The sequence below is a fragment of the Miniopterus schreibersii genome (assembly GCF_964146895.1).
Source record: "Miniopterus schreibersii genome assembly, chromosome: 19".
NCBI lineage: Eukaryota > Metazoa > Chordata > Mammalia > Chiroptera > Miniopteridae > Miniopterus > Miniopterus schreibersii.
This window is the reverse complement of record NC_138119.1, coordinates 39,812,091-39,837,222: the sequence shown is the minus strand read 5'-3', so window position 1 is coordinate 39,837,222 and position 25,132 is coordinate 39,812,091. Positions and strand designations below refer to the sequence as shown.

General features: G+C 54.9%; 3 protein-coding genes across 5 annotated transcripts; all 3 read right to left on the bottom strand.

The window, feature by feature from the left end:
- Positions 1-3,252: 3,252 nt before the first annotated feature.
- Positions 3,253-3,871, bottom strand: TSTD1 (thiosulfate sulfurtransferase like domain containing 1; the record flags this gene model as incomplete). The annotated part of the gene is given in 3 exon segments (XM_081121918.1): positions 3,253-3,349; positions 3,351-3,447; positions 3,772-3,871. Coding segments are annotated over 3 exon segments (294 nt in total).
- A 512-nt stretch (positions 3,872-4,383) lies between these two features.
- Positions 4,384-7,873, bottom strand: USF1 (upstream transcription factor 1). Of its 2 annotated transcripts, none has more exons than XM_081122191.1 (10): positions 7,783-7,873; positions 7,369-7,418; positions 7,101-7,216; positions 6,683-6,784; positions 6,244-6,439; positions 5,911-5,998; positions 5,732-5,790; positions 5,495-5,589; positions 5,183-5,311; positions 4,384-5,030 (listed from the first exon to the last, which is right to left on the bottom strand). In XM_081122191.1, the coding sequence occupies exons 1-10, from the start codon at positions 7,788-7,790 to the stop codon at positions 4,941-4,943; spliced, it is 933 nt and encodes a 310-aa protein (XP_080978317.1). In that variant the 5' UTR covers positions 7,791-7,873; the 3' UTR covers positions 4,384-4,940. The 2 variants fall into 2 exon arrangements, with proteins under 2 accessions (XP_080978317.1, XP_080978318.1); XM_081122192.1 differs by having other exon boundaries at positions 7,132-7,216.
- Positions 7,874-10,524: 2,651 nt separating this feature from the next.
- ARHGAP30 (Rho GTPase activating protein 30) lies at positions 10,525-24,704 on the bottom strand. 2 transcript variants are annotated; one of them, XM_081122189.1, is made up of 12 exons: positions 24,385-24,704; positions 19,820-19,922; positions 17,689-17,833; positions 17,159-17,241; positions 16,895-17,002; positions 16,165-16,292; positions 15,546-15,717; positions 15,363-15,466; positions 15,208-15,285; positions 14,267-14,644; positions 13,096-13,361; positions 10,525-13,004 (listed from the first exon to the last, which is right to left on the bottom strand). In XM_081122189.1, the coding sequence occupies exons 1-12, from the start codon at positions 24,479-24,481 to the stop codon at positions 11,379-11,381; spliced, it is 3,288 nt and encodes a 1,095-aa protein (XP_080978315.1). In that variant the 5' UTR covers positions 24,482-24,704; the 3' UTR covers positions 10,525-11,378. The 2 variants fall into 2 exon arrangements, with proteins under 2 accessions (XP_080978315.1, XP_080978316.1); XM_081122190.1 differs by lacking the exon at positions 24,385-24,704 and having other exon boundaries at positions 17,689-17,829; positions 19,820-19,882.
- Positions 24,705-25,132: the final 428 nt, after the last annotated feature.

Genomic DNA, 25,132 nt, shown 5'->3' with positions numbered 1-25,132 from the left:
ACTCATGTTGAGGCACTGCAGGTTAGGTGGTGAAACTAGTCCCTGCTGTCGAGAAGCTCACAACGTACTGAGAGAAATAATAATGTAAGGTAGTAGCTGAGATGACACAGACAAAACATCGACACAAACCGGGGGTGGATAAAGTTTGGTGAGAGGAAGGGTCTAATGTGGTTTGAAAAGGAAGGCAGAAGTCAGGGAAGGCCAGAGCCAGTCAGCTCTGGCTTGCAGCCTCACCTGATGAAATAGCTATGAGGAAAGGGAGAGCTTTAAAGGGCAAGGTAATGGGTTGGAAAAGCGTATCAAGATTATGAACCAAAAATGAGGGAAACAAGGAATGTTCTCTTAACAGTAATTAAGCCAGAAAGCACAGCCATGTGCTGGGCCAGCTAAGCAAACTTCCAGGGTCCTCTGGAACCCCATCCACTAAACTGGAAAATCAGTGTAGGTTGGCAGGCCAGGGAGGAAGCTAAAAAAACCTCACTTATGGTGACAGCAGATGAAAAACAATTGCCTAGTAAGGGATTAATGATGTTATTAACTGGAATGGGGCCTGACAGAAAGTGTGGGGATTTCTGTGTTTTGTATCTTGTTTAGGACAGTTGTTACCAAACTCAGTGTGTGCTGAACACTTAAAAACTGTGCTTTTATTATAGGTAAATTATGCCTCAATTAAAAAAAATAAATGCTAGGCCTTGGCCTGGTAGCTCAGTTGGTTAGAGCATCCAATATGCCAAGGTTACAGGTTCAATTCCTGGTTAGGGCACATTCAAGAAGCAATCAATGAATGCATCAATAAGTGGAACAACAAATTGATGTTTGTCTCCCTCTCAAATCAATAAAACAATTAAACACTATAACCGAATTATATTACTTGAGGAGGAAAAAAGAGACTAGAACAGTTAAGACTCAAAGGGGGAAATTAGACCATGGGAAAAATTTCGCAACCAGTTTGAGAACGAAAGGTACTAGGGTACTTGGGGAAAGAGTAACGGACCCCTACCATTTGCCAGACCCTGGGCTATACTCTTTCACCTGTTTCAACTTTATCTCCAGATCTAACGATGTTCGGCTCAGGGCAGGCAGCACTGTCCTGTGATTACCCAGAGTGGGGTATCTCTGTAGTAGAGGAGGTTGAGAGCTCAGATGAATGGAAACTTTTTATTGATTTGAGAGAGGGAGGGAGGGAGAGGGGATAGAGAGAAACACTGATAACAGACAAACATCGATCAGCCACCCCCTGCACGTCCCTTCACCGGGAATTGAGCCTGTAACCCGGGCATTCGAGCCATGACTGGGAATTGAACCGATGACCTCATGCATGGACCCATGCTCAACCACTGCAGTGTTAAGTGGTGAGATTCAAGACAAAGGAGAGTTGGCTACAGTCCAGAAGGCTGAAGGAAGGAAAAGGGTGTGAGAGAAAGGCAAGGAATACAGGAACTGTCTGAAGGAATTTCTTCAGAGACCTGATAAATCAGAAAATTGGGTCCATCTCTCACCCAACTTTCTCTTCCACAAATAAAGGAGTAATACTTTAAAAAATCAAACTTAAGGCCCTGGCCAGTACGGCTCAGTTTGCTGGGCGTCATCCTGTGAACCAAAATGTGGTCAGTTCGATTCCCAGCCAGGGCACATGCCCAGGTTGCATGCTTGATTCTGAGATGTTTCTCTCTCCCCCTCTTCTTTCCTCTCTCTAAAAAAACCCCTCCAACTTAAGTCAAAACTCTGCCATTAATATATTTAAAAGGATATGCAGCAATCACCATGCCAGAGGGAAGTTATACACCTAGTGTATATTTTTGCCTCAGTAAATATGTGCTTTTTCACTTTTTTAACAAATAAAATTTTGTTAAATCCAGTGTGGGATCGGAGAACAGTTATTGATAAAAACTGGGACCCGGCCCTGGCCGGGTGGTTCAGTCAGCTGGAGCATTATCCCGAGCACCTAAAAGGTTTTGCGTTTCATCCGCGGTCAGGGTGCATATGGGAGGCAGCCAGTCAATGTTTCTCTCTCAAATCATCTCTCTTCTGTCTTCTCTCTAAAAATCAATAAACATGCCCTCAGGTGAGGATTAGAAAACAAAACAAAAACAACTGGGACCTGTTTTGGGTGGCACAGGAGCCCTAACACCTATGTCTGTGTTGGACACTTCTGTGGAGATGGCATCCGTCCCTCCACTCAACCACTGGTACTGGGGACCTGAAAGTCTAGAGCAGTGATTCTCAACGTTTTTCATCTCAAGTCCCATAAACTAATTACTAAAATTCTGCAGCACACCAAAAACATACTTTTTGCCAGACAAAAAAAAAGTGTACTTTTGATTCATTCATACGGGGCAGCTATTATGTTGGCTCTCACCATATTTTTGACAATGTAAAGCAGAGGTGGGAACCTTTTTTCTGCCAAGGGCCACTTGGAGATTTATAACGTCACTCTCAGGCCATATAAAATGAACTTAAAAATTAGATATGAAAGCTCCTAGATTGATTGAATTTTGAGTCCTGCCTGCAGTTGCCTCAGCAGGGCCAGAAGTCCTCACCCCTGCTTTAAGGGAAAAGAGGTCAGTGCCCTTGATTAGTCAGGTACTGCATGTTTTAGAAGTTCCTGTAGAACACCAGCTGAAAATAGCTGGTCTAAGGCAAGGGTAGGCAAACTTCCTAGAAAAGACTACATAGTAAAAATTTTAGGCTTTGAAGGTCATGTCATTTGTTACAACCATTCTGCTGTTTTTGCACAAAAGCAGCCACAGACAATATGTAAATGAATGGCAGGGAGGGCCAGTGGGGCCCCAGTCTGCTGACCCAAGCAACCCCCCTCCCCCCCAGGTGATTCTGACGTGCATTCTGGACAGAAAACAATTGTTCCAGAAAGCGAACTGTACTCTTAGGAAATTACTGGAGTTTGGGGTTGGGGGTGGGAAGGGGAGAGATGAATGCGGGAAGACGGACCCAGGGCTGAATTGAGGTCTGAATAGAACTGTTTTAAATAGAACTGACACATTAAATGCATCCAGTGCTTTGATTAAATGTTCTTTATTTTGGTGCTTTTGTGTGCAAAGCACCCTAAGGCCTTGCCCAGCCCAACAACAGCGCCTTCCTCACACTCACTAGAGGTGCTCCGGGGGTGGGCTGACTGTGCGCCCACTTCTACCTGACCTTTCAGGAACCATTCTCTACAGGCCCCGGGGAAGTAGGAGCCCTGTGGAGACAAGGAAGGGTGAGCAAAGGAGGGCAGGCAGGGAGGCAGCGCCATTATACCCCGACCAGCACCCCACCTCCCCCATACCCTCTGTATCCAAGACCCAGGGCGAGCTGCCTGACCTGCAAGCCCCGCCTACTCGTCTGACAAGAAAATGAGGTAGTCGTCTTCAAGCTTCGGCTCCTCTGCGGAGCACGAAGCCTGGAGAGCAGCAGGTTCCATCTGCAGGGCACTTTCCAACTTAGACAACGGGAGGAGGCAGCTAGGCAATCTCAGGTTCAGAGGTGACGCCTGGAAGAACTGGGTCCCCATGGTAGAACAAATCTCCAGAGGGCCCCAAAACAACCCCAGAACTCAAGGACAAGACACAGCCCAGCTGCACTGTAATTCAGAAGCCGCTTCCCATGAACTGAGGAGGGGACACAGCCTCGGTGATGGGGCCTGGAGGGTGCGGGTGGCAGCCCTTTCCCACCATGGCTCCCCCAGGTTGGAAGGGCCGGCTCCACCGCCAGGATCCGCCTCAACCAGCCCCTCTCCGGAGGCCTGGGGGTGGCTCCCCGCAAATTCTGTACCCGGTATGTTGAGCGCCCCGGGGATGGATCCCGCGGCCGCCCCCTCCCGAGATCTCACGTCGACGAGCCAGGAGCCCGCGGAGTTCCGGGAGCGGGACATTGGGCACTGCGCCCTCGTCCCGCGGCGCCCCCCGCGCGGCAGAGGGACGCCCCTGCCCCTAACCTTGGAGGGGGGGACATGTGGACCGCAGTCACGCCTCGCCCCCCTCCCCTTCCCGCCCGAGACCCCTCTCCGGGGCTCCGCACGCTCCAGGGGCCACAAGGAGCGCACGAGGCAGGCCCAGGACTCCCGCAGGTGCCTGCAGCCGTAACGTGCGCCAAGAGCGCGAGCTGCAGGAACGCCGGCCCGGCGCCCGCGTGGCCCGCATCTCCCCGGCCAGTGCGAGAAGAGACCGGAACCGGAAATGAGGCACCGCCTCCCGCCCCGCCCCCACGGCACCTGTCCCGCGCCGCTCTCCCGAGCTGCCCTAGACACTCTCGGGTCTGCCACCACCCACTGGTCTGGCCCAGATACTGAGACGCGGGGAGCACGGGCAGCGCCCTCCCCCAGTCTCCGCCCGCGCTCCCTCCCATCCGCCCTGGGGCCCACCGAAGGACGACAAACGGGGCAACTGTGGCTCGGAATAGTTTATCTTTAAAAAAGGAAGAAAAGGGGGAGAGAATCGTCCCCACAAGGGGAAGGCCTCACGTGGGCCCCTGCCTGGGGTTCTCCCTGGATGTCTGCATAAGCCTCAGCTGCTGCCCAGCTTCTCTTCCTGGGGCAGCTGCCACTGCTCCTTTCCCCCAGGTCTTGCTGAAGCCTGCTCCCTGGGGTCCTCGGGTGCACACCTGAGCTCCAGGGGAAGGGAGAACCGTGGAAGCGCGAGCCCGGGGACAGCTAGGGCATCGCCTGTCAGCAGACCCTCTGCTGGTACTGTGAGCAGGCACCCCGCTGGGTGTGTCCAGTATCCAGCTTGGACACAGAGCCTGCACTGTGTTACAGGGACTCGGATTGCACGGTGGGGCTGGGCCAGACTGTCAGTGCGCGACCCGTATTTCACAACACTGCAGGCTGCTGTCCAGGCACCTTCTGAACTCCTCCAGTCTCGTGCCAGAAATGGGCAATGAAGGAACAGGGCACAGGGCGAGCTGCTGTTCCTGGGCTTTCTGGGTGACAGGGACACCCAGAGTCAATTGCTGTCGTTCTTGATGACGACCTCCACCCCATGGTGCCGCAGCTGGGCTCGGAGGAGCAGATTCTTGTTTTTGAGGTCTTCCACCTGACACAAAGAAGGAGGCAGTGAGGGGGATGGGAAGTCCCTGAACTTGTTCCAACATCCACTGGCGAAAGGAAAAAGACAAAGCCTGTCTATGGAAAATGAGGTACAGAGTCCCAAAGGGTAAAAGAGGGCTCCCTGGGACAGGACCCAACCTGCTGGCGAAGCACATCGTTGTCCAGCTGCAGCTGGTCAAGCCCCTGCAGTTCTTCAGACAACCGGTGGTTACTCTGCCGAAGCTCCTGGATATAATCGCAGGCTTTGGACAGAATACCACCTTTACTCTGCAGAAAAAGCCAACAGAATGAGGACTAGAATATAAAACACCTGCTTGCTTTCCAAAAGCAGTTCACATGCTGGGCCTTATTTCCACCTAAGGAACCTCAGAAAGAAGAAAGACGACTGGCGCGTGCACCCACAGGACACACAACTTGGGCACCTGCCCAACACCAGGGTCTTTCCCTGACCTGGCCAGACTTGGTGCTCTCCATGGAGCAGTCTGGGATGATTTTGGACAGCTGCACGATCCAGTTATTAATCTTGTCCCGGCGGCGCCGCTCCACTGTGGGAACAATGAGGACAAGGTGGCTCAGCCAGAGCTCCCCACAGGCCCAGGAAAAGCTGCCTGACTTCGCCCCTTCAAACACCACAGCTGTCTGCAATCCCACCAGACAGCTCCTGGCTTCGAACCCGATGGCACCCACCTTCATTATGCTGAGCCCTGCGTTTCTCGTCCCGAGTCGTCCGGGGCGCTTCTGACTTCCTGACGACGGAGCCCAGGGCAGCCAAGTGACGAAGGTCAGAAAATAAGATTGGCGCTTGGGGTAAGGAATCACTCAAGATCTGGCACTCGTGGTAACTGAGAAGAAACAGGGTTACTCACGGGGAGTACGGGTGGGTCCTGGGGGCAATGGAGCGCTGGCTTCCTCCTTGCAGCACTTCTTGTGGTGACATCATCACGAAGAACTGACCTGTGAGGGTGCAGGGGAGGTTCTGTCAGGGCATTGGGCTGATAACCTCAGCAAGCTCCAAGGCCAAGGCCCTGGGACCCTCTTCTAAAAAGGGTGAACTTCCTCCTGCTGGAGGGGCAGTCCTGTACTCACTGCCAGTCCTGGTCTCAGTGACCCCTGCAGGTGATGAGTAAAGGCCCACTGCCCCCCAGTATGTCCCAAAGCCCATCCTACTCTGCAGCCAGCATCCTCACACAGCAGCTCACCAGTGCCAGGAGGGGTGGCCTGTCCCAGCAGTGCCTCCGAGCCCTGTGTGGTAACAACAGCTGCTGTACTCCCCGACGTGGTTCCTGCTGCCCCATCTCCCACAGCAGTGCTGGGGAAGTAGGTATAGTGCGTCTCAGCAGCTGTTCCCTCTGTGTCGACTGCATCATCACTGGTGAACGCACCCTGGATCACTGCCTGGAAGGGGACCAAGAGGACAGAGTCCAGTGACCCTCAGGTATTCCCCAGTGAACTACTCTGTAGCTTCTAACCCTTGAGGGAAAGAGGGAGGGAGGCATACCTAGAAAGGGAGAGCCTAGAGTACCTGGGGACAAGGCAGCAAGATGCCTCACCACCCCTAGCCTCACCCCATCCCACTCGTTCCCTGCCTCATCTTACTCTTCAGAGCTCTAGTCCCCTCCCCAACCCATACCCCTGTACCTGGGTCATGGATTGAGTGGCAGGGTAGCCACTGATGGCACCAGTCCCCTCAGTCTGGCCATCCAGCTGCCCCTCGGACACCTGGATCACCCTGTACATCACCTAGAAGCAGGGAGGAGGAAAGGGGAAGAGAGAACGAGAGAGTAGGTGCTAAGGTTCCAGGCCCCTCCCAAAGCTTCCCCTACACAGGACCCCCACACAAGAGTCCCTCAGAGACACAGAACCCAGCCACTCCCCCATCTGTCCCCATACGGAGGTTTCAGCATAGCCCCATCCCATACCCACCCACCCCTACTCCAAACCTCGTACTCCACCCCACACCCCATCCTCCAAGCCAGGTCTCCACAGGACAGGTTCAGTTACCTCCCTCCATCCCAACCCTTGGTAACAACTGCAGCCACCTAGCTCCCTCCCTTACCTGGCCCCCATTCTCAGTTCGGAAGACGTACTTGACGTTGGGGTCAGGAAAGGTGGCAGATGACTGGATGCTGGCGATAGCCACACTGGTTGGGTCCTCCCCAGTTGCCACTGCACCTGAATTCAAGGAGCAAGGAAGAGTGCTGATGCCTCTCTCCCTCCATTTCTCTTGCCTGTCACTCAGGGGAGAAGGTGCACCGATGGCCTACGGGGAAGAAAAGGCCAGGCTGGGCTCTTGGTCCCAGGGCACGTCCCTTTCTACCACTCACCCTCCTGGATCTGCACTGTCCCCTCTTCTGTCTCCGCTGTTTTCTGCTGCCTGTTTGTGAGGGGAAAAGGGGAGAATAAGGGAATGCATGCATGCAAAGCTCACTGGCCCAGTAATACATGGGCCCAAACTCACTGGCATTACCAACAGACCCGAGGTTAGGGTGGAATTTACTGAGTGTTTCCTATGTACACAGACACAGAGCTAGCACTGAGCAGGTAGTACCTCATTTAATACTAAGAAGAGCACTATGAGGCAGGGAGCACTGCTTGCATTTTACTGACGGAAAACCACATCACACAGCCAGCAAGTGATTCGGGAGCTGGGACCTGACTCAAGGTCTGCCGACTCCAGAGCCAGCACATTCTCCCAGGCCTCCCATCTCCCCTCCCAGACCCTACCTCTCTTCACTCACCCCTTCATCTCTCTGTGAGGCCGCACATCCGAGGAACTGGTCCTTCTTTGGAAGTCTTCGTACCCCCCGCCTCACTGGCCTGAGTGCTAAGTCCTGGTAGAAATCAGGTGTTTGCAGTGACTCTAGGAAACTGAACAGCCCCCTGTGTTAGAACTTAGGCTCCATGAAGTACAGCCAGGAACATAACCCAATTATCTGCAGGGGACAACCAGTTTCCTCCATTCTGATGCTGAAGAATGGGCTGCAGTGACTGAAAAGGCAACTCCACAAACAGCTTCGCTCCCCCTCCATTATCACTTCACTCTCAGTGGGGAGGGGATAATCGTACTGGAAGACTGATGGATTATGAGCACAGCTATCATAATCTGCCAGGACACAGGGATCAGAAGAGGCAGCATTTAGAACAACACCTTCGAAAACCACAGGGCCACAGATGCTGATGCCTCTTCCAGCTGCTCTGCCACACACTGAACACCAACAAATTTCTGTTCTCAAATCCGGGAAGTGGAAACCTGAAGCCCACTGCCATTGGAAAACCCTCCCGAACCATAAATACCAGACTTGGCCTTTGGGACCCATTACAGTGACAGGGCTCCTGTTTTGTGGCATCCAGATTGATGTCGTTTGTTAGACCCAAAAGTGCAAGTGTACCCTCTTTAAGCCTAAACGTATCCTCTTCAACACCAATGTCTTATTCACCAAGCCCAGAACAACAGTTGCTAAAGTGTTGCCATGACAACTCCAAACCAACTGAACCTCAGCAAGAAGGGAGAAAAACTCCAGGCCCAGGGTTCTGAAGAAGAGACAATGGGGCTGGAATCCACCAGCAAGGTGCCCGCCTGAGGACCCTGACACCCAGCCAGAGGGGAGGAAAAACAAAGCGCTGAGCAGACAGATGCCTCCAGAAAGAAACAGCTACATAGTGCAAAACGATAAAGTCCCGACGGAAAAGGGGTAACTTTTTGGTTAAATTCTCTACCCAGAAGGTCCCCAAACCTTTCCTAGCCAAGTAAAATCTTCAGCGGATGAGCCTTGGAAAGCCCGGAACCAAGGAAAATGTTCGCCAAAAATAGGGAACTGAAAGCGAAACCGTCGGGAGGAAGCAGCGCTGCACGAACGTCGCGGTCCCCAAGGGGAAGCGGCGCTGGTGGCCGGGACCACCCACCTGTCCGTCCCCGAGCCCGCGCGGGCAGTGGCCCCGGTGCCAGGCGAACGCGCGAGGAGGTGGAGGCGGGCAGGGCGCGGGGCGTCTCTGTCGCCCACAGCTGTCAGCCGAGGACGGCCCCCGAGGGCCCAGGCCGCGGGTCATCCGAGTCTCAGCTGGGCGCCCGGAAGCATTTCCCGAGCGCGCCGGGTGCGACGCGGCACCGGGCAGGACGCGGCGGCGCGCGCGCTCGGCGAGGGGGGCCCGGCGGGGCCGTGCTCTGCGCCGACACAAAGGGAAGACGACGCGGCGCAGGGGCCCGGCGCCCAGCCTCGCGGGGAGTGGCGCCACCGCAGCCCCCAGCAGGCGCCCGGCCCGGCCAGGCCCCGGGACCCGGCGGACAGACAAGGCAGCGCACTCGCCCGGGCGCAGGAGGCGGGACGCGCGGGCGGGAGATAAAGAGCCAGGAGCGGCCCCTCCCTCAACACGAAGGACTTCCCTGGCCTGAGAGACGGAACGCCGTCGCGGCTGCCTTTCCTGCCGCCCAGCCTGTCTCCAGCTCCCCTCCAGGTCCCGTCCCGTCCCGTGCCGCACTCACTGGCCTCAGCCGCCGATTTTCCAAGACAACGTTCCTGTCCGTGCTCCGGTCGCGCCATGGGCAGCTGCGCATGCGCGCTCCCAGCCCGGGGCCATGCTGGTGACGGGCGGAAGTGGCCTTGTCTACCCTCCCCGACAGGAGCCTCCCCACTTCCGTCCGCTCCATCTTGGTGAGGGCTTAAGGCTGCGACTTCCTGGGACCCCAGAAGGACGACGCTGAAGGCCTAGGCGCTTTCGGCAAGACGGGAGAAATACAACTAACTTTTGTTCCCATCCTCCTGCGGGACAGGAGGGAAGGCAGTGATGGCGGCCGGCGGCGCCATCTTTGCAAAGGCTGGCGGGAGGCCATCTTGGCATCGGGACCCTTGTCTGTTTCCGGTTGGAGGTGACGCATCTGGCACGCTTCTGAGTACCCGCCTTTGGTTTGTGTGTTTTTTTAACTTATCTTTATTGATTTCAGAGAGAGGAAAGGAGGGGAGAGAGAGAGAGAGAAACATCAATGATGAGTCATTGATTGGCTCCCTAGCCCGCAACCCAGGACGTGCCCTGCCCGGGAATTGAACCCGGGTCTCCTGGATCCTCCGTGGATGCACAACCGCTGAGCCACGCCCGGCCGGGCTGAGGACCTGCCTTTGGATTAGCGTCTGCAGCCACTCACCCCAGGGCGCCCTAGGCTTCCGGTGGGTGGGGCTCAGTTTCTGGGAGAGGGGTCCCGACGCCCCTTCCCGCCCTCTCGCCCACCGGCGCGGACTCCGGGGCGCCATGTCCTGGGAAGAGTGGGACCCAGGAGCCAGCCAGACGCGGTCTCAGACCTGCGCCGCCGCCTCCCGCCTGAGACCTCCGCAGACCTGTGACCTGAGCCTTGGTTTCCTCAACTGTAAGAGGCAGCGACCCGCGCCAGCCTCTCAGAATTGTTAGGGGAACGAAATAAAATAAAGGGCACGTGGAAACCTAGGTCCTCCTGGTAATGCGGAACATGACGCGAGTGAGTTTCCCTGCCCCGCGGCCGCAGTGCCCGAACCCAGCTCTAGTTTCCAGCCGCAGGTCTCCATGACAACCCCGAGACGCGCACCGAGCCGGGAGCGACGTGCCATTGTGATGCCTGTCACCCGAGGCTTTAATAAGTAATGAAGCTGCACACTGCTTAAGTGTAAAAATACTTTTATTCTGAGACATGGGCCCTTAGGAGAATGGGGCCTGCGGCCGCAGCCTGTCTGGAGAGTCGGTGCGGAGGCCGAGGGAGCCATCCCCCTTCCCTGAAATAGGAGGAGTTGTTTCGAAGGGAAAGGAGGCCAGAGAGCTCTGTACGGGACCCCCTTCCTTACGGTGACAGGAGGCAGATGGAGGAGCTGCAGAGGGAGCCAGTCCCCCCAACACACAGCGAGGTCTCCACAGGGCTTCCTGGTCTGGAGCAGAGAGGGCCAGGAAGTAAGCAAAGGTCCAGAACAGGAGGCCCAGCAGCTCCGGAAGCTTGCGTGTGGCAGGCTCGGACCTGTCCTCCACCTGGGGCTCCTGCAAGGAGGTCACAGCCTCCAGGAGCAGGAGCTCCGCCAGAGTCCCCTCGAGAAGCCGCTATGGCTTCTGCCTACTCTTGTTTCCCTTTGGCCAATGACCTCACTCCCTAGGCTCTTGGTGACTTTCTTGGGAATCTCCAAAGGGATGAGTGCTTTGTGCCTAAGACAAGTTCAGATAAACCAACCAAGACAGCGCTTCCCACTGTCACAGAGAAGCTGGAGGACCAAAGCCTGTAGACTTGGGCACTGCAGCTGCTCAGGCTGCGGGAGACGCAGCTGGTCCGGGACCCCAGAGATTGAAGACAACTTACTTTCCCCCTTGCCCAATGCTCTGGTCCTAATCATAGTCCCTCACCTTTCCCAGAGTTAGCCTGTGTTTCAAATGCATATGATCGGCGCTGTGGGGACATAAGGGGGTGAAGGGGCTGGGGTTCTCTGGGGGGAAGACTAAACCGACTCCGGGGTTCAGACCCTTCTGTGCCTTCAGGTGGGAGTTCTAGGCAGCTGAGGGGCCGAAGGGAATGGGCAGGGATCATGCTACAGGGAGAGGTTCTGGGTGTGAGGCTGTAGTCCTCACCCCCAGTACAGGTCTGGGTACGCCGAACTCCCTGAGCTTCTGTTCTCTGGCGGTCCCTGGCCAGGGCCACAGCAGCATCAAAGGAAAGACTGCCCCCATTCCTCCAAGAAGAGCGGGAGGCTCGGGACCCCCAAGCCCTTTCCCCAGGAGTCCCATCAAGCCGGCCAGGCCGCAGGCATGGGTTTGCAGGTGCCACGTGGATTTTGCTACACATTGCACTGGGCATCTTGGCAAACTGTGGCTTAGGGGGCACCACCGGCACAGAGCGGACCTGTTGGACCTGAACCAGGGTGGAGGCCAGGCGCATGCCCACACTGCCAGCTGAGCTAAGGGGACAAGGGCACAGACTGCAGCCCTCTAGACGGGGTTGCCCCTCAGGCTCCATCTCTTCTGGCCTGGGTGGCTGTGGGACTCCCTGTTCTGTGTCAGAGGACTGGTCATCACCCTCTCTGGCATCATCATCGTCCAAGGACACTCCATATGACCCTTCTGGGAGAAAGGCCCGTTCTAAGTGGTCACCCCCAGCTCTCTGCTCTCCCTCCGCCTCTGCTTCCCCGCTCTCCCCTTCCTTGCCGCCCTGCCCTGCCCCTCCTCCAGCTGCTGCTTCTGCGCTTGTGCCCTCAGGCTCTTCTTGCCCTTCTCTTGCGCCTTGGTGTCGGCTCCCCCTCGACCCACTGGCTTCACCCTCAGCCCCTCGGCCCCCCCCAGCCTCTCGTGTGGGTTCAGCCTCCCTGCTCTCCTCGGCAGCTCGCTTTTCCTGGGCCCCTAGCTCTGCGTCCCGTCCAGCTTCTGCTTGGGCTTCCTCTCCTTCCGCAGCCTCTCCCTGTCTTTCAGTCTTTATCTCCTCCTCGTCTTCTCCCTGTTCTCTCTCCACACCCTTAGCTTCCTCCATACTCTCATCCTCCTGCTGACTTTGGGCCGCCTCTTCCTTGGCCTCTGTCTCTTCCCTACTCCCTTCTCCCAAACTGACCACCACCTCTTGGCTTCCCCCAGCCGCTCCGTCTTCCTCACCTGCCTCTCCAGCCTGCACCTTGCTCTCTGCACTCCCCTCAGCCTCCCCCCTGGTGTCCCGTCTGCTACCAGGCTCAGCCTCCTTGCCCCCGTCAACTTCCCAGCACGCCTGCACCCACTCAGCCTGTTCTGGAGACTCCTCTCTTCCACACCCCGCTGCCTCTTCCTCCAGACCCCCCAGGCCATCCCAGGCGAGGGCTCTGGGCCCCAAGAGAGGACTCAGGTCATCGTGGGCACTCAGGAAGACATCTTCCCCATTTTCCTCCTCTGCCTCGGGCCTGGGGCCAGTCGCGTGCGAACAGCAGCTGGGGGCCAGGACAAACGGGGCCTCATCCAGAGACAGGTCATCCAGGGGCGGCTCCACAGAGAACTCCTCCACCTGTAGGCACAGCACTGTGCTCAGGACCAGGTGGTCCTGTTTCCCCTCTGGATTCCTTACCTCCCCCAAACCCAGCACAGCTCCTCCTTACCTGAGGCCCAGCTCCCAGGAGTTCCTCCAGATAGCCAATCCCAGGGTCGTCCTCCCCAGGGGAGGAGGCTGCTCCTGTGGCTCCTGCCTCAGCCACCTCCCCATCCTCGGCCCCCAGCCACTCGGGCTCTGAGCTGCTGGAGTCCTCTAGGAAGGAGAAGGAGTCCTGCACCTCCTGGGACAGACAGTCCTCCAGGGCCGGGGCAGCTCCCGCTGGGCCTGAGTCAGCCAGGGCACCTGGGGCTGGATTTGCCTCCAACTTCTCCTCTGTTGGAAGAGAGATAATCCCAGGAATACGAAGGTCCAGGCCAGCCCTGGCCCTTTCCAATGTGGGCCTTCCCAGCATTGCTACATCAGGGGCCCAGTACTCCCAGCAAAGACCCCCACGTGGCTGATCCTTTCAGAGCAATATTCTGAACTATTGACTTATAGCTGCCTTTATTGAGTTGCTACCAGGTGCTGAGCACCATGCTCTACAGTTTATAATGCATTATCTTATTTCCCCATAAAGCACCCTATAATACAGAGTATTTGTCTCCATTTTACATATGAGGAAACTGAGAGTCTGAGAAATAAAACAGTTTCTCCAAGGTCCCAACAAGTGGCACAGACGAGGGTCGGTCCCACATGCACACCACTGCCACATTCTTAACACCAGCCTTGTGTGCTCAGCACTTCTGGTCACAGGTGAGTGCAGAGCAGCCTCAGACCCCAGCGCTGCCGCCTTTTGCCTGAGTCCGTGACACCTTGCTTACGTAAGCTGAGGCTCGACCGCTGCCGTGTAAGCACAACAGTGCCTGTGTCATAAGATTGTGAGGAAATGAAATAAGCTAGCTCCTGCAAAGTCCTTAACACCGTACTTGGCCTATCATAACCCATTGATAAGTGTTAGCTATTAATCATTGTAAGTGTTATGACTCATTACTATCATCTGTTACACATTCCCACTTCATACTGAGTAACCCCTGCCATATATGTCTGACATATACCCCATCCTTGGATTTCATACAAGTTGGTAATATTACTGGATTCCCCCAACCTTGAACCAGGGAGGCAGCTGAAGGTAACCACCCAAAACCCAAAGGCTGAGGCCTCTGCTCTCCCAAGCATCAGAGCTTCAGCCTAGAGTTCTAGTCCCCACTCCCAGCCCTGAAAAATCCCTGGGTCCTCACCTGGGGGGCCAGGGCCAGAGGCAGGGCTTGGCCGGGGCTGTAGGGCAGGGCACTCCAGGCCACGGGTAAGCCTGGCCAGGGAGACGTTAGAGATGATGTTTGGAGGCACGTTGAGGATAGAGGTGATGTGTAGTGGGAGGTTGACATTGTACGGGTCTGAGATGTGGACACCAGCACAGCGCTCGGCACGGCTGCCACTCCCAGCTCGGATTGCTGACCGCCCAGCTCGCGGTGTTCCTGGCTCAGAGTTTGTGTTGCCCGGCGTGCCTGCCTCGGGCTCTGGTTCACCCTCTGCTGCCTCCACAGACTCATTCTCTAAGCTCTCAGGCATCAGCAGGCTTGGCCGGGGACTGCTGGGTGCCAGCAACCCCTCTGGTTCTGTGGATGAGAGAGAGGTAGGCATCAGGCTCAGTTGCAAGGGACCTGGACACTTCAGGATTGCTGCGGAACAGGACAGAATGCTCCCTGCTTCCTTGAGCCTGAGAGGGCAGCCTAGAAGGTAGCAAGCCCAGCTTCCTTTGGCCAGTACAGCGAACCTTCCACAGCCAGCAGGTCACAGGTGCCCCACCTACACATACCCAGGAGCCCCCTCCCTCCCTGCAGGTGCTGTCACTGTCCATCACTCCCCCCCATCACACACACACACCACTGTGTCCCTGCATGTACTCACATGAACACACCCATAGGTTAAATGACAAGCTCACCACTGTGAGGCTGGCATCCAGCATTATGGCAGGTATAGAACAGGCACTCATCACATGGTTTTGAAATTAATGAGTATAGTTGGCCACATGTACACACACACAAATGCACACACAATGGTCTTGTTCATAATACTGTGATTCCCTTACAGACAGACACAGATGTGGCTCACAGGCCCATGTTGTTAATACCACAGCGCATGCACACGCACACACACCAGAGTGCACGCCTGCACTCACCATCACTGGCCCCAGCCGCAGCACTCAGGGAATCCATGCTCTTGGCTGGCCGCAGAGTCTCCTTATCAGATTTGTCCTCTGCAAGACAGGGGTGTGTGTAGGGCCAGGCCTGGGACTCCCACACCAGAGCTCCCCCTATATCGCCCCAAACTTACCCCTGTCCTCTGCCCCCCGTGGGAATTTACGCTTGGTCTCATGGCCAGAGCGGCCCAGGTTGAAGATAGATCTCCATTTCCTGACCTTCAAAGACCCTTTCCTCCTGGGGAGAATGGAGAAATCACTGGGGTTGGGGCCTGGAGGTCAGTGCAGGGGAGGAGAACCCAGGAAAGCAGTCTTACTTGTGCTCTGCAATCTCAATGATAGTGTGATAAGGACGAATCTGGGGGGGTCCATCGCCAGCCTGCAGGATGCTAGGCAGGTGGTAAGGCAGGGACCTGGGCATAAGGTCCTCGGGGCTACCTGACGCCCTGACCCCTGGAAGTGATCGCCATCCACTCTCCAGCTCTCCACCTATGAAAAAGAGAGGAGTCACCAGCCGAGAACAGAAAAGAGAAGGCTCCAGGCACCCAGCTCCTTGTCGCACCTGCCCACTCACCAACTAAGGGTGTACCCAGAGGCCCCTTGTCTAGCTCCTCAAGAGGGGCTGAGTCCTTAGGGACAGAGAGGGCCAGGAGATCCCAGGACATTGGCCTCATGGGCAGCAGTGACAGCAAGTAGTCACTGGTGTTGAAAGCTGGGATGGTGGTTACGAGATGGAGCTATGCCCTGTGCCAAGAGCAGGGGAGGCTTGTGCCAGCCCTGGCTGTGCCATAATGTCTCAGAAACATTGCCCAATGAGATTCAGCTTTCTCATCCGCAAAATGAGGAGACTGAACTAAATGATATTTGAGGCCCTCTATAAGTCTGATGTGACTCCCCAGACAGAGTGGTGACATGCTGGGCAGGAAAGACACTCACCAGAGAGGGCAGCGCCCCCGAAGAGCCGGTCCACGTGTGTGAGGATGAACTCAACCACGATGGACTGCACACGCACCTCCATGAAGGCTGCTGTCCCGTTGAAGCCTGAAGCCTCTATGTCCTTAGACCTGTGTGGAGGGGGAGTTATTCTCGCCCAGTCCTACCACACTTCCTTATGCGAATTCTCCCTAAAAGTACCTTACACCCTTTCCCCTTCATGCCCTTAACCCCATCTCCACCTCTTAAACCATACGCATGATTCAAGTCTCAAATGCCACTTCCTCCAGGAAGCCTTCTTGGACACCCTCCTCAGAATTAATCTCAGCTTCCTTTGTACAACAGAGAGCCTGCTTATAATGAATGTCAGGATTTCTCATAGTCTGCCTTCCACCACAAGGAGTGACTAACAGGCCAGTTTTCCAATAGACTGAGAAACATTTGCTCAACAGCACTTGACAAGGACGCATCCTCTGCCGGTCCCTGAGCTCAGTGATACACTGAAGGAACAAAGGCCCTGCCCTTGGGGACTTCACTCAAGCTCAGAGAAGGCGTTAAAGGGGTGAACCCCATCACACTCGGTGTAATCCTGAACCTTCCTGTGTCTCACTGGGGTCCGTGAGCCCCCCTCAGCCCCCTCTCCAATGCACCCACACAGCCGCCCCTCCTGCAGGCGCCTGCCGGGGCCGAGGCCCTGCCAGGATGCCCACAGGCTGCCCGCACACATGCCCACCTCAGCAGGTTGGGGGCCCACACGATGGCCAGGTTGCGGGCGTGCATGTTGGTCTGGGCACTGAGTGAAGCCATGCGCACCAAGTGGCGCATGAGGAACTCCAGAGTCCTGCAGGGAGGGGCACCAGGGGACACGGTCACGTGGGGTCACAGGGCAGGAGTAGGACTGGGGCTGGGAACTGGGGGAGAGATCAAGGCCCCAGGTGGAGGGAGCCTGGGGGGGGGGCAGGAGCCTGGGCTGGGGGTGGATAGGAGCCCCACACACCTGTAGTTTGGGACAGGGAGCTCCCGAAGCACCTCTAGGATCTTCACCAAGCGCTCAGGCTCCAGTTGCACCGCCACGGCCTCCTGATTGGGGGGATTCAAGAAGCAGGAGTCAGTGACAGCCTGCTCGGCTTCCTCCACAGAGCTCTGAGGCAAACTCCGAGCAACAACTGTGCTGCCCCGCACTGTTCCTACCCAGGTCTAAGGCACACAGTGATGCAAGGAGCGCTCAGGATCTGGGACCCACAGCCCTGCGCCGAATCTTGACTATGCCAAATATAGCTTTGTGACCTTGAACAACTCGCTGTCACTCTCAGCTTTAGCGTCGCTGCCGGTAACACTCAGATGCTGTAATATACCCGCCCGTGGGGGGCCCAGGGTCCCTGGACTTGTTCCAAGGTGTCTGGGAAGGCCTCACCCACCCATCCAGATGGTGTGGGCTCAGGGTCTCCAAGTACTGTTGTGCTCAATAAACAAAATCAGAACAGCTATCCCTCAGCCCTCTCTGCCACCCCTAGCCTCCCAACTCACAGCAAACTTATCGTAGAGCCGGTAAGTGAGCAGGGGGTCTGGCAGTTCTCTGAAATAGGCCTTGCACAGGGAGGACACACAGTGGATGTCCTGGAGGTAAACATCTCTCCGCAGGTCTGGCTTCCGCTCTGCCTCAAACTCCTGCCTGGGGAGGTGAAGAGTGGTCAGGAGTGCGGGGGCTCAGGAGAAATGTGGGCGTGTAGAGATGGGCTCCAGGCAAGGTGGAGGTCAACATGTGTGGGACTTGGGAGGAGGGCATTGGGGCATGTATGTCAATGCACAGGGCAGATATGAGGAGGGTAAGTGGGTCAGGGCATGGACGGGGCTCCCCATCGGGGATGCAGCTGCAGGTGTAGCAATGTAGGGGGCGTGTAGGGGCCAACAGAAGTGGGAGATGAGCCTGAATGTGTCTGGGTACATGTAAAAATGGGGGAGTGTAACCTTAGAAGGAAAGGTAAGTGTAAATCTTCATAACCTTGGATATGACACCAAAAGCACAGGCAACCAAAGAAATAAATTGAATGTCAAAATTACAAACTTGTGAGCCCTGGTTGGTATGGTTCAGTGGTTAGAGCATAGGCTTGCACACCGGAGGGTCTCAGGTTCAGTTCCTGGTCAGGGGCATCTAACCTGCAACACAAGTTCAATCCCTTCCCCTCCTGGTCAGGGTGGGTGTAGGAGGCAACCAATCGATGTGTCTCACGTCAATGTTTCTCTCCCCCTCATCCCCGCACTTCTACTCTAAAAATCAATGGAAAAAATATCCTCATTCCTAAAGTGAAGATTAAAAAAAAAAAATTACAAACTTTTGTGTGTCAAAGGACACTATCAAGAAAGTGAAGAAAACCCACAGAATGGGAGAAAGTATTTGCAAATCAGATTTGATAAGTGTCTAATATCCAGAATATAAGGAACTCTTACAATTCAAAAGAGACAAAAAACCCAATTCAAAAATGAACAAAGGATTTGAATAGACATTTCTCCAAAGAAGATATGCAAGTGGCCAATAAGCACACAAGAAGATGTTTAATACCATTAGCTATTAGAGAAATGCAAATAAAGATGAAATACCACTTCGCACCCACTAGGGTGGCTGTCGTAAAAAAGACAGAGTGACGAGGGCTGGCAGGGAGGTGGAGAAAGGGGGGCGCTGGCACACGCCGGCGGGGATGTGAAACGATGCAACTGCCGTGGAGAACAGTTTAGCGGTTCCTTTAAAAGTTCGACATAGAATCAGCACGTGACCCAGCAGTCCCCGCTCCCACACACTCAGGAGAAGTGCAAGCACGTGTCAACACAAGCACTTGTATGCGAATGTTTACAGCACCGTTATTCATAGCAGCCGACAGGTGGAAGCAGCCCAAGCGGCATTAACTGAGGAGTAAACTAAATGTGGTCGAGACACAAGACGGACTATCATTCAGCCATAAAAAAGGAATGAAGTGCTGGTACATGCAACTACACGCATGGACCTTGAAAACATGCCAAGTGGAAAAAAACAGACACAAAAGGTTACAATGATATGATCTGTTTATGTGAAATGGGCAGAATAGAAAAATCCATTCAGACAAAAGCAGACCAGGGGTGGCCAGGTCCTGGGAGGGGATGTGGAGTTGCTGCTATGGGTGTGGGTTGCTTTTGGAGGTGATAAAATGTTCTGAAATTAGTGGTGATGGTTGCACAACCCATGAATATACTAAAAACCACTGAAATGTACCTTTTTAAATGGAGAATTTTATGATATGAGAATAATATCTACATTTTTAAAAAAGCTGGGTGTGTATGTGTGAGTGGAGGGGTGTGTATGCATGTGTGAGCACAGCGTGCATGTGTGTTCTGCGTGCACGTGTGTGTGCAATGAGTGCACTGTGAGTGTGCATATGTGTCTGTGCGTGCACAAGCATGTGTATGTGTGCATGTGTGTCTGTGCATGTGTGTGTGTGTGCGCGTGTCCATGTGTGCATGCTACCCTCAGAGGGGGGGTGCCTGGTCTCAGCCTCTCCTAACCAGACTCTGGAGCTCCTCCCTTACACAGTCCCTGGCATCTGTGTTTCCTTCTCCTGACCTCCCCTCACCCATCTGACCCCCTGGCCTCCTGGCCCCAGAGCCCTCCCAAAACTGCCTGACTCACCGGAGCTTCTGGATGTTGGAGGAGACCCCTGAGAGGCGGTAGATCCCATCCACCACTCCATACTCCTCCACAAACTCTGCACAGCTCCTCAGCACCTGGGGCACTGGGGACACAGACACAGAGAAATCAGAACATCTCAGGGGGTTACATGGAAGCATCAGGGAAGGGGGTTTGGGGAGACTGAGGGCAGTGCCCATGGAATAAAACTTGCCAGAAAGATTCTCACAGGACATCAGCTCCAACCTTTCAATCCCTCTACAACCTCTCTGCCCACTGGGTTAGAGCCTCAGCATAACCCCAGGAAGGAGAGCTGATGGTCTCTGCAGACTGCCCACCCCTGGTAGAAGGGTCTGTCTTTATGGAACTGAAGTTTCTCTCTCTGTAATTACTACTTGCTACTCTGGAATTTTTAAAGGGGCAGCAATCTGGTTGGAAGTGTTATATAAATTTATATAAACGCACTTCCAACACCAGCCTTTACCCTGAGTCCCAACCAAAATGGAACAGGGCTGATGGGGACTGCTGTGAAACACCCCCTCTCATAAGCAAGTGCGTGGATATTAGTTCTGTCACAGGAAAGTACACAAAATAGTGACAGACCTTCAAACATGTCAGTTCAGAAGAGAAGCTCCTATGTGCCAAGCACTGTGCATTACATAGTCTAGTCCCCATTTTACAGATAGGAAAACTGAGGATCAAAGGGCTAATGAGTGCCCAGTATCACCCAGTTAGAGCCAAGATTGAATTCCAAAAGCTCAAAAAGCTGCATTATGTCTCCCAAATCTGGCCCCTCCTCTGTTACTAGACTGCAAGCTCCTTAAGGACACGATCCAAGTGGGACCCACCTCGATATTCCTCATATCTGACTTGGTGTCTCATACGTGGGAAAACCTCAAAGCCCACATGATGAATCCCAACTCCACAACCCCCTGCTTTAAATCCTTTGTTATATCCATACCCTGCTGCACCCCAAACGTCATTGCTTACCTTACAGATACGGAATAAAATATAAACTCCTCAGCATGGTATATAAAACCTTCACAGGTCAGGCGCAAGGTGCCATTTCAGCCTCAGTGGCAGCCCATTCCCCAGCAAATCCTAGGACTCAGCCCTTTGCTGCTTCCTGAACAAGGCTTGGTACCATGTCCTTCCCTTGTCATTCCACTCATGTTATTCCCTTGTCTGGAAATGTCCTCCCCTCTGATTCTGCCTGGTAAACTCCTATGCATTCTTCAAAACACAACTCAAACATCACCTCCAATTCTGAACCCTTTGCATGTACAGTGGTACCTCGTTTTTCAAACGTTTCTGTTGACTAACATTTTGGATCATGGACGCTATAAATCCAAAAGCAAATGCTTTGGGTTTCGAACACGCCTTGGAAGTCAAACATGCCACATGGCTTCTGCTGAGGGCAAGATCCTGAGGCCGGGCTGTCAGCTGTGGATCCCTCAGTTTTTGAACATTTCGGAACTCAAATGGTCTTCCGGAATGGAGTACATTCGAAAACCGAGGTACCACTGTATCTGTATTATAGCTCCCAGAGTCCTTTCTTTATACCTGACTATAGTACTTATTGCGCCTTGTAATGGTTAGTTTCTTTCACATCTATACCTTTGGACAAATAGTAACATCCTTTTGACAAATAGTGGCGTCTATCACAGTGTTGAAACATAGCATATGTTCAGTAAATGTTTATTGAATGACTCAATTAATTACCAATCAATTATGAGAATTGGTGACATCTCTTGGAGACTTAACACAGAATATTGCCAAAGATAAAACATGGAGTCCTACTAACTGAGACCCACCAGAGCTCATGTGCCAGTGTCAGCAAGCGCTATGTTTCCCCTAAGCCACCTGCTTTTCTTTTGTTATCGGCTTTATGGGTCTTACACCTGATGGTGTTTCCTTCTCCTTTAATCTCCAGGAAGCTCAGAGCCGCCTGCCTCCAGGAACCGTATAGAAGCTGATACGCGTTTCTGGGCACTGAGCTTACCTTTCCTCTTCTTTTCCCTTCAACACAATTCCTTCAGTCATCTACTCTTTTTCTAAAGTTTTGGATTTTGGAAGTCATCCATTCTAAGTTCCTTGTGGAATTAAGTAAGATAGAAATACAGAATGAAGGAAACAATAAATCCATCAACTAGGATTTTAAGCCCTCCATATATGACCTGGTGTCCACACCCTTTGCCCTCCTGCACCCCAAAGCCAGGACTTGAGTGAGACAAGAAAGGTATCGAGGGTGCAAAAGCTAAGGAAGCGTTCGCTCTTCGGGTTGTGAGAGTGTCAGCTGTGCACATGCATGACCTTGAAGGTGAGGGCTTCCTTAAATATTACACCCCAGGCACTTCTCTTGCCTGGACTTAGTCCTGGCCTTGGTCCACCAATATCCCTTCAGGACTTGTGCCCACTGGCAAGGGTCCCCTGACCTGGGGTCCCCAGCACCGAATGCAGAGAGGAGGGGGTGGGTTCTCCTTGTTAGAACTACTGCTCTCCTCTCAGGGGCCTAATGCTACACCAACATTTTTGGCTATCACATGACTCACAAATAGCCTGCTATCACCTAAACCCTAGGTCCTTTCCACATGAACTGCAACCAAGCAGGAGACCTTCCCCATCCCCTGTGCTCTGTTGATTTTGACCCTCCAGAGGAGGCCATTGAAGAAGGCATTAGGAGCCTAGGGCGTCAGAGCCACAGAGGAAACGGGCCAAGGAGGTGGGGGAAGAGAGAGCAGGGTCAGAGAGATGGAGGAGCCGTGGAGCTAGAGATTAGAGAGGTGGGGTCAGAGGAACAAATACAGACCAGGTAGGGGTGGCACAGTCAAAGATATATGGGGGCAGGTCATGGAAGAGGGCCTGGAGAATCAGAAATCTGAACAAGGTGTTAAAGGAGATGAAGATCAGGGAAAGAAAGGGCTCAATACCTGTAGGGCTTGGGGAAAGGAAGAGACCTTCCTGAGGCAGAGCTAGGAGAAGGTGCTGAGATGGGTGTACTGAAGGGGGGACCAAGATAGTTACCAGAGGATAAATGAACCAGAAACACAGGTCTCCACTGGCCAGTACTTTCATTTTTGCTGGGTCTTAGGTTAGAGAGAAGCCATCCCCAGCCTGTCTCTGCCCTTCCACTTCCACCTGTGGGTGCAGGAGGGCTGGGGGCAAGGAGGCCGTCACTGTCACTCTGGTGCCCAGGGTCGCTTCACCCGTGAGTTCAGGTGAGGGATGCTTCTCTCACCCTCTGGGATGCAGTGAGATCAGGACCCAACAACCAGATGTCTGTCCTTCCGGAGAACATGCTCCTCACCCCTCACCTGCTGCAAATGCAGACGGAGGCTCACAGGAGAGGGGTCTCTGTGGCTATGGGTCAGTGTTTCAAAGTGGGGCTGGCAGGAGCCCCAGGGAGGGGCAGCACCAGGCTGAAGAGGGAGCATGGGTCTGCGGGGAACTGGAGGAGGGACGTCAGCCCCATTCAATCTGTGCCCTTGGCCCAGAGCCCTGTTCTCCAGAGAATCCCTTATAAAGGGCTCTCCCTGCCCTGGCAGCTGGGCTTTGCCCATTGAGAGGAGAAAGGCCCAGAAAGCCGCTTCAGCTGTTCCACACTCTTCCTTGGGGCCTGGACTTTCCCTTAGTCGAGCCCAGTGGGGATGGAGGCCTCTGGGGGGGAGAAAAGAGAAAAGGGGAAGAAGGTGTCTGGGGATGCGGGCGGGCCCTAAGCAGGAAACCAGCAGGAACCACCAGCGCCTCCCTGCACTGCAGGGGCCACAACCCAGAGCAGAGCAGAGGACAAAGAGGAAATGACAGATTGGGGGGCGGGGGGAATGGGCCCTTCTCTGGGAGGAGCTGGATGTGCCTAAAACAAGCTGGGCTGGGCAGCCAGGATACCTGTGTTCGACTTCAAATCAAATTGAGAAATGCGGTTGAGTGGCTGCTCCATGCCAACCAAGCACAGAGGGAGTGGAGCCAGTGATGTCCCTGGAGGGGGTAATGTCCCCGCTCCTCCTGTTCCCAAGCCCCCTCCAAGGTCACTCAGGGAGGAAGCTGGCTGGTGAACACTCGGACAGTCCCCACAACACCCTCCTTTGTGCCCTTCACCCCATCTTCAAACAAGGCCTCAAGCCGCCTCTTACTCTCTGGCCTTCGCATGTCAACAGCCTCTCCCTTCCCTCCACTTTGAACTGGTTTCTCCCCTGCACAGTAGAACAGAAGAATCACAGGGAACAGGGAGGGGCCGTCCCCACTTGGAATCCTTACCTGAGGCCCATAAAAGTCACAAAGGGACCTGAACCCATACCTTGTCCCTGGCACTCCCCTCCCCCAGGAACCCCACCCGCTCCTAGTGCTTCCTCAGACTCTCCGAGGCCCTTTCATTCAGACCCAAGCGCCCGCCATCGCCCCTCAGCCTCCCTCTCCCGTCCCCCGTCGACAGAGCTGCCATCCTGCCTCTCCTGCTCATCAGTCTCCTGACTGGACCTAAGCCGCTGCTCTCTGTGAGCACCTCAGCTCCGCTCGGGCTGGAGAAGCTCCCTGCCTCCCACTGGCCCAGCAGCTGCAAGGGGCCCCCTTACCCTCCTGGCCCGAGTGCTGCAGGTGGTCCTGCAGGTCACACCCGAACACCCGCTCCTTCGAGCCACCCTTCTTCTTTCCTTTCTGCCGAGACTTCATGGCTGGAGCCCCAGGCCTCTGGCCCAGCCACCTCCGTCCCCCAAAACCTTTGGCCTACCAGTCCCCCATGAAATCCCAAGCCAGCTTCTGGGCTTGGCCCAGCCCCAGGGGGCAGGGCTCCAAACTGGGGGTGGAGGGTGGCCTGGGCAACAGGCAACAGGCAACAGCTCCTGCTTCTGGGGCTTGGCCGGGGGTGGGGGTGGGGGGGCCGTGGAAGAGGAAGCTGCCGGGACCCTGGCACGGAGCTCTGTCTCGTGGCCGACCTGGCACTTGCCCCTCTCGCCTGCTTAGCCCTGCGAGGGCAGGAAGCAGTGCAGCGCCCCAAACCCGCTTCCTGTTAGAGCATCTTTGCAACCACAGGGCCTGGGGTGGGGGAGGTAGCTGACATTCACATCCTCACCCATTGCTGGGCCTTGCTCATTGGTCAAGGGGAGGTGATGTCAGAGCCCTGGGGTGGGTGCTGGCGCCTGGGGCGTGAGCAGGTGACTGATACGCTTGGAAACCAGAATTCCGGGGTCCCACTGTGGAGACCCAAGGCTGGCCCCAGAGCAAGGCAGCTCAGAGCTGCGCAAAGCACACAGAGGAGAGAGGACCCGGGCCTGGCCCAACAGGTCCTCCCTGGGCCTGTTTTCACACATAGGATCTTCAAGT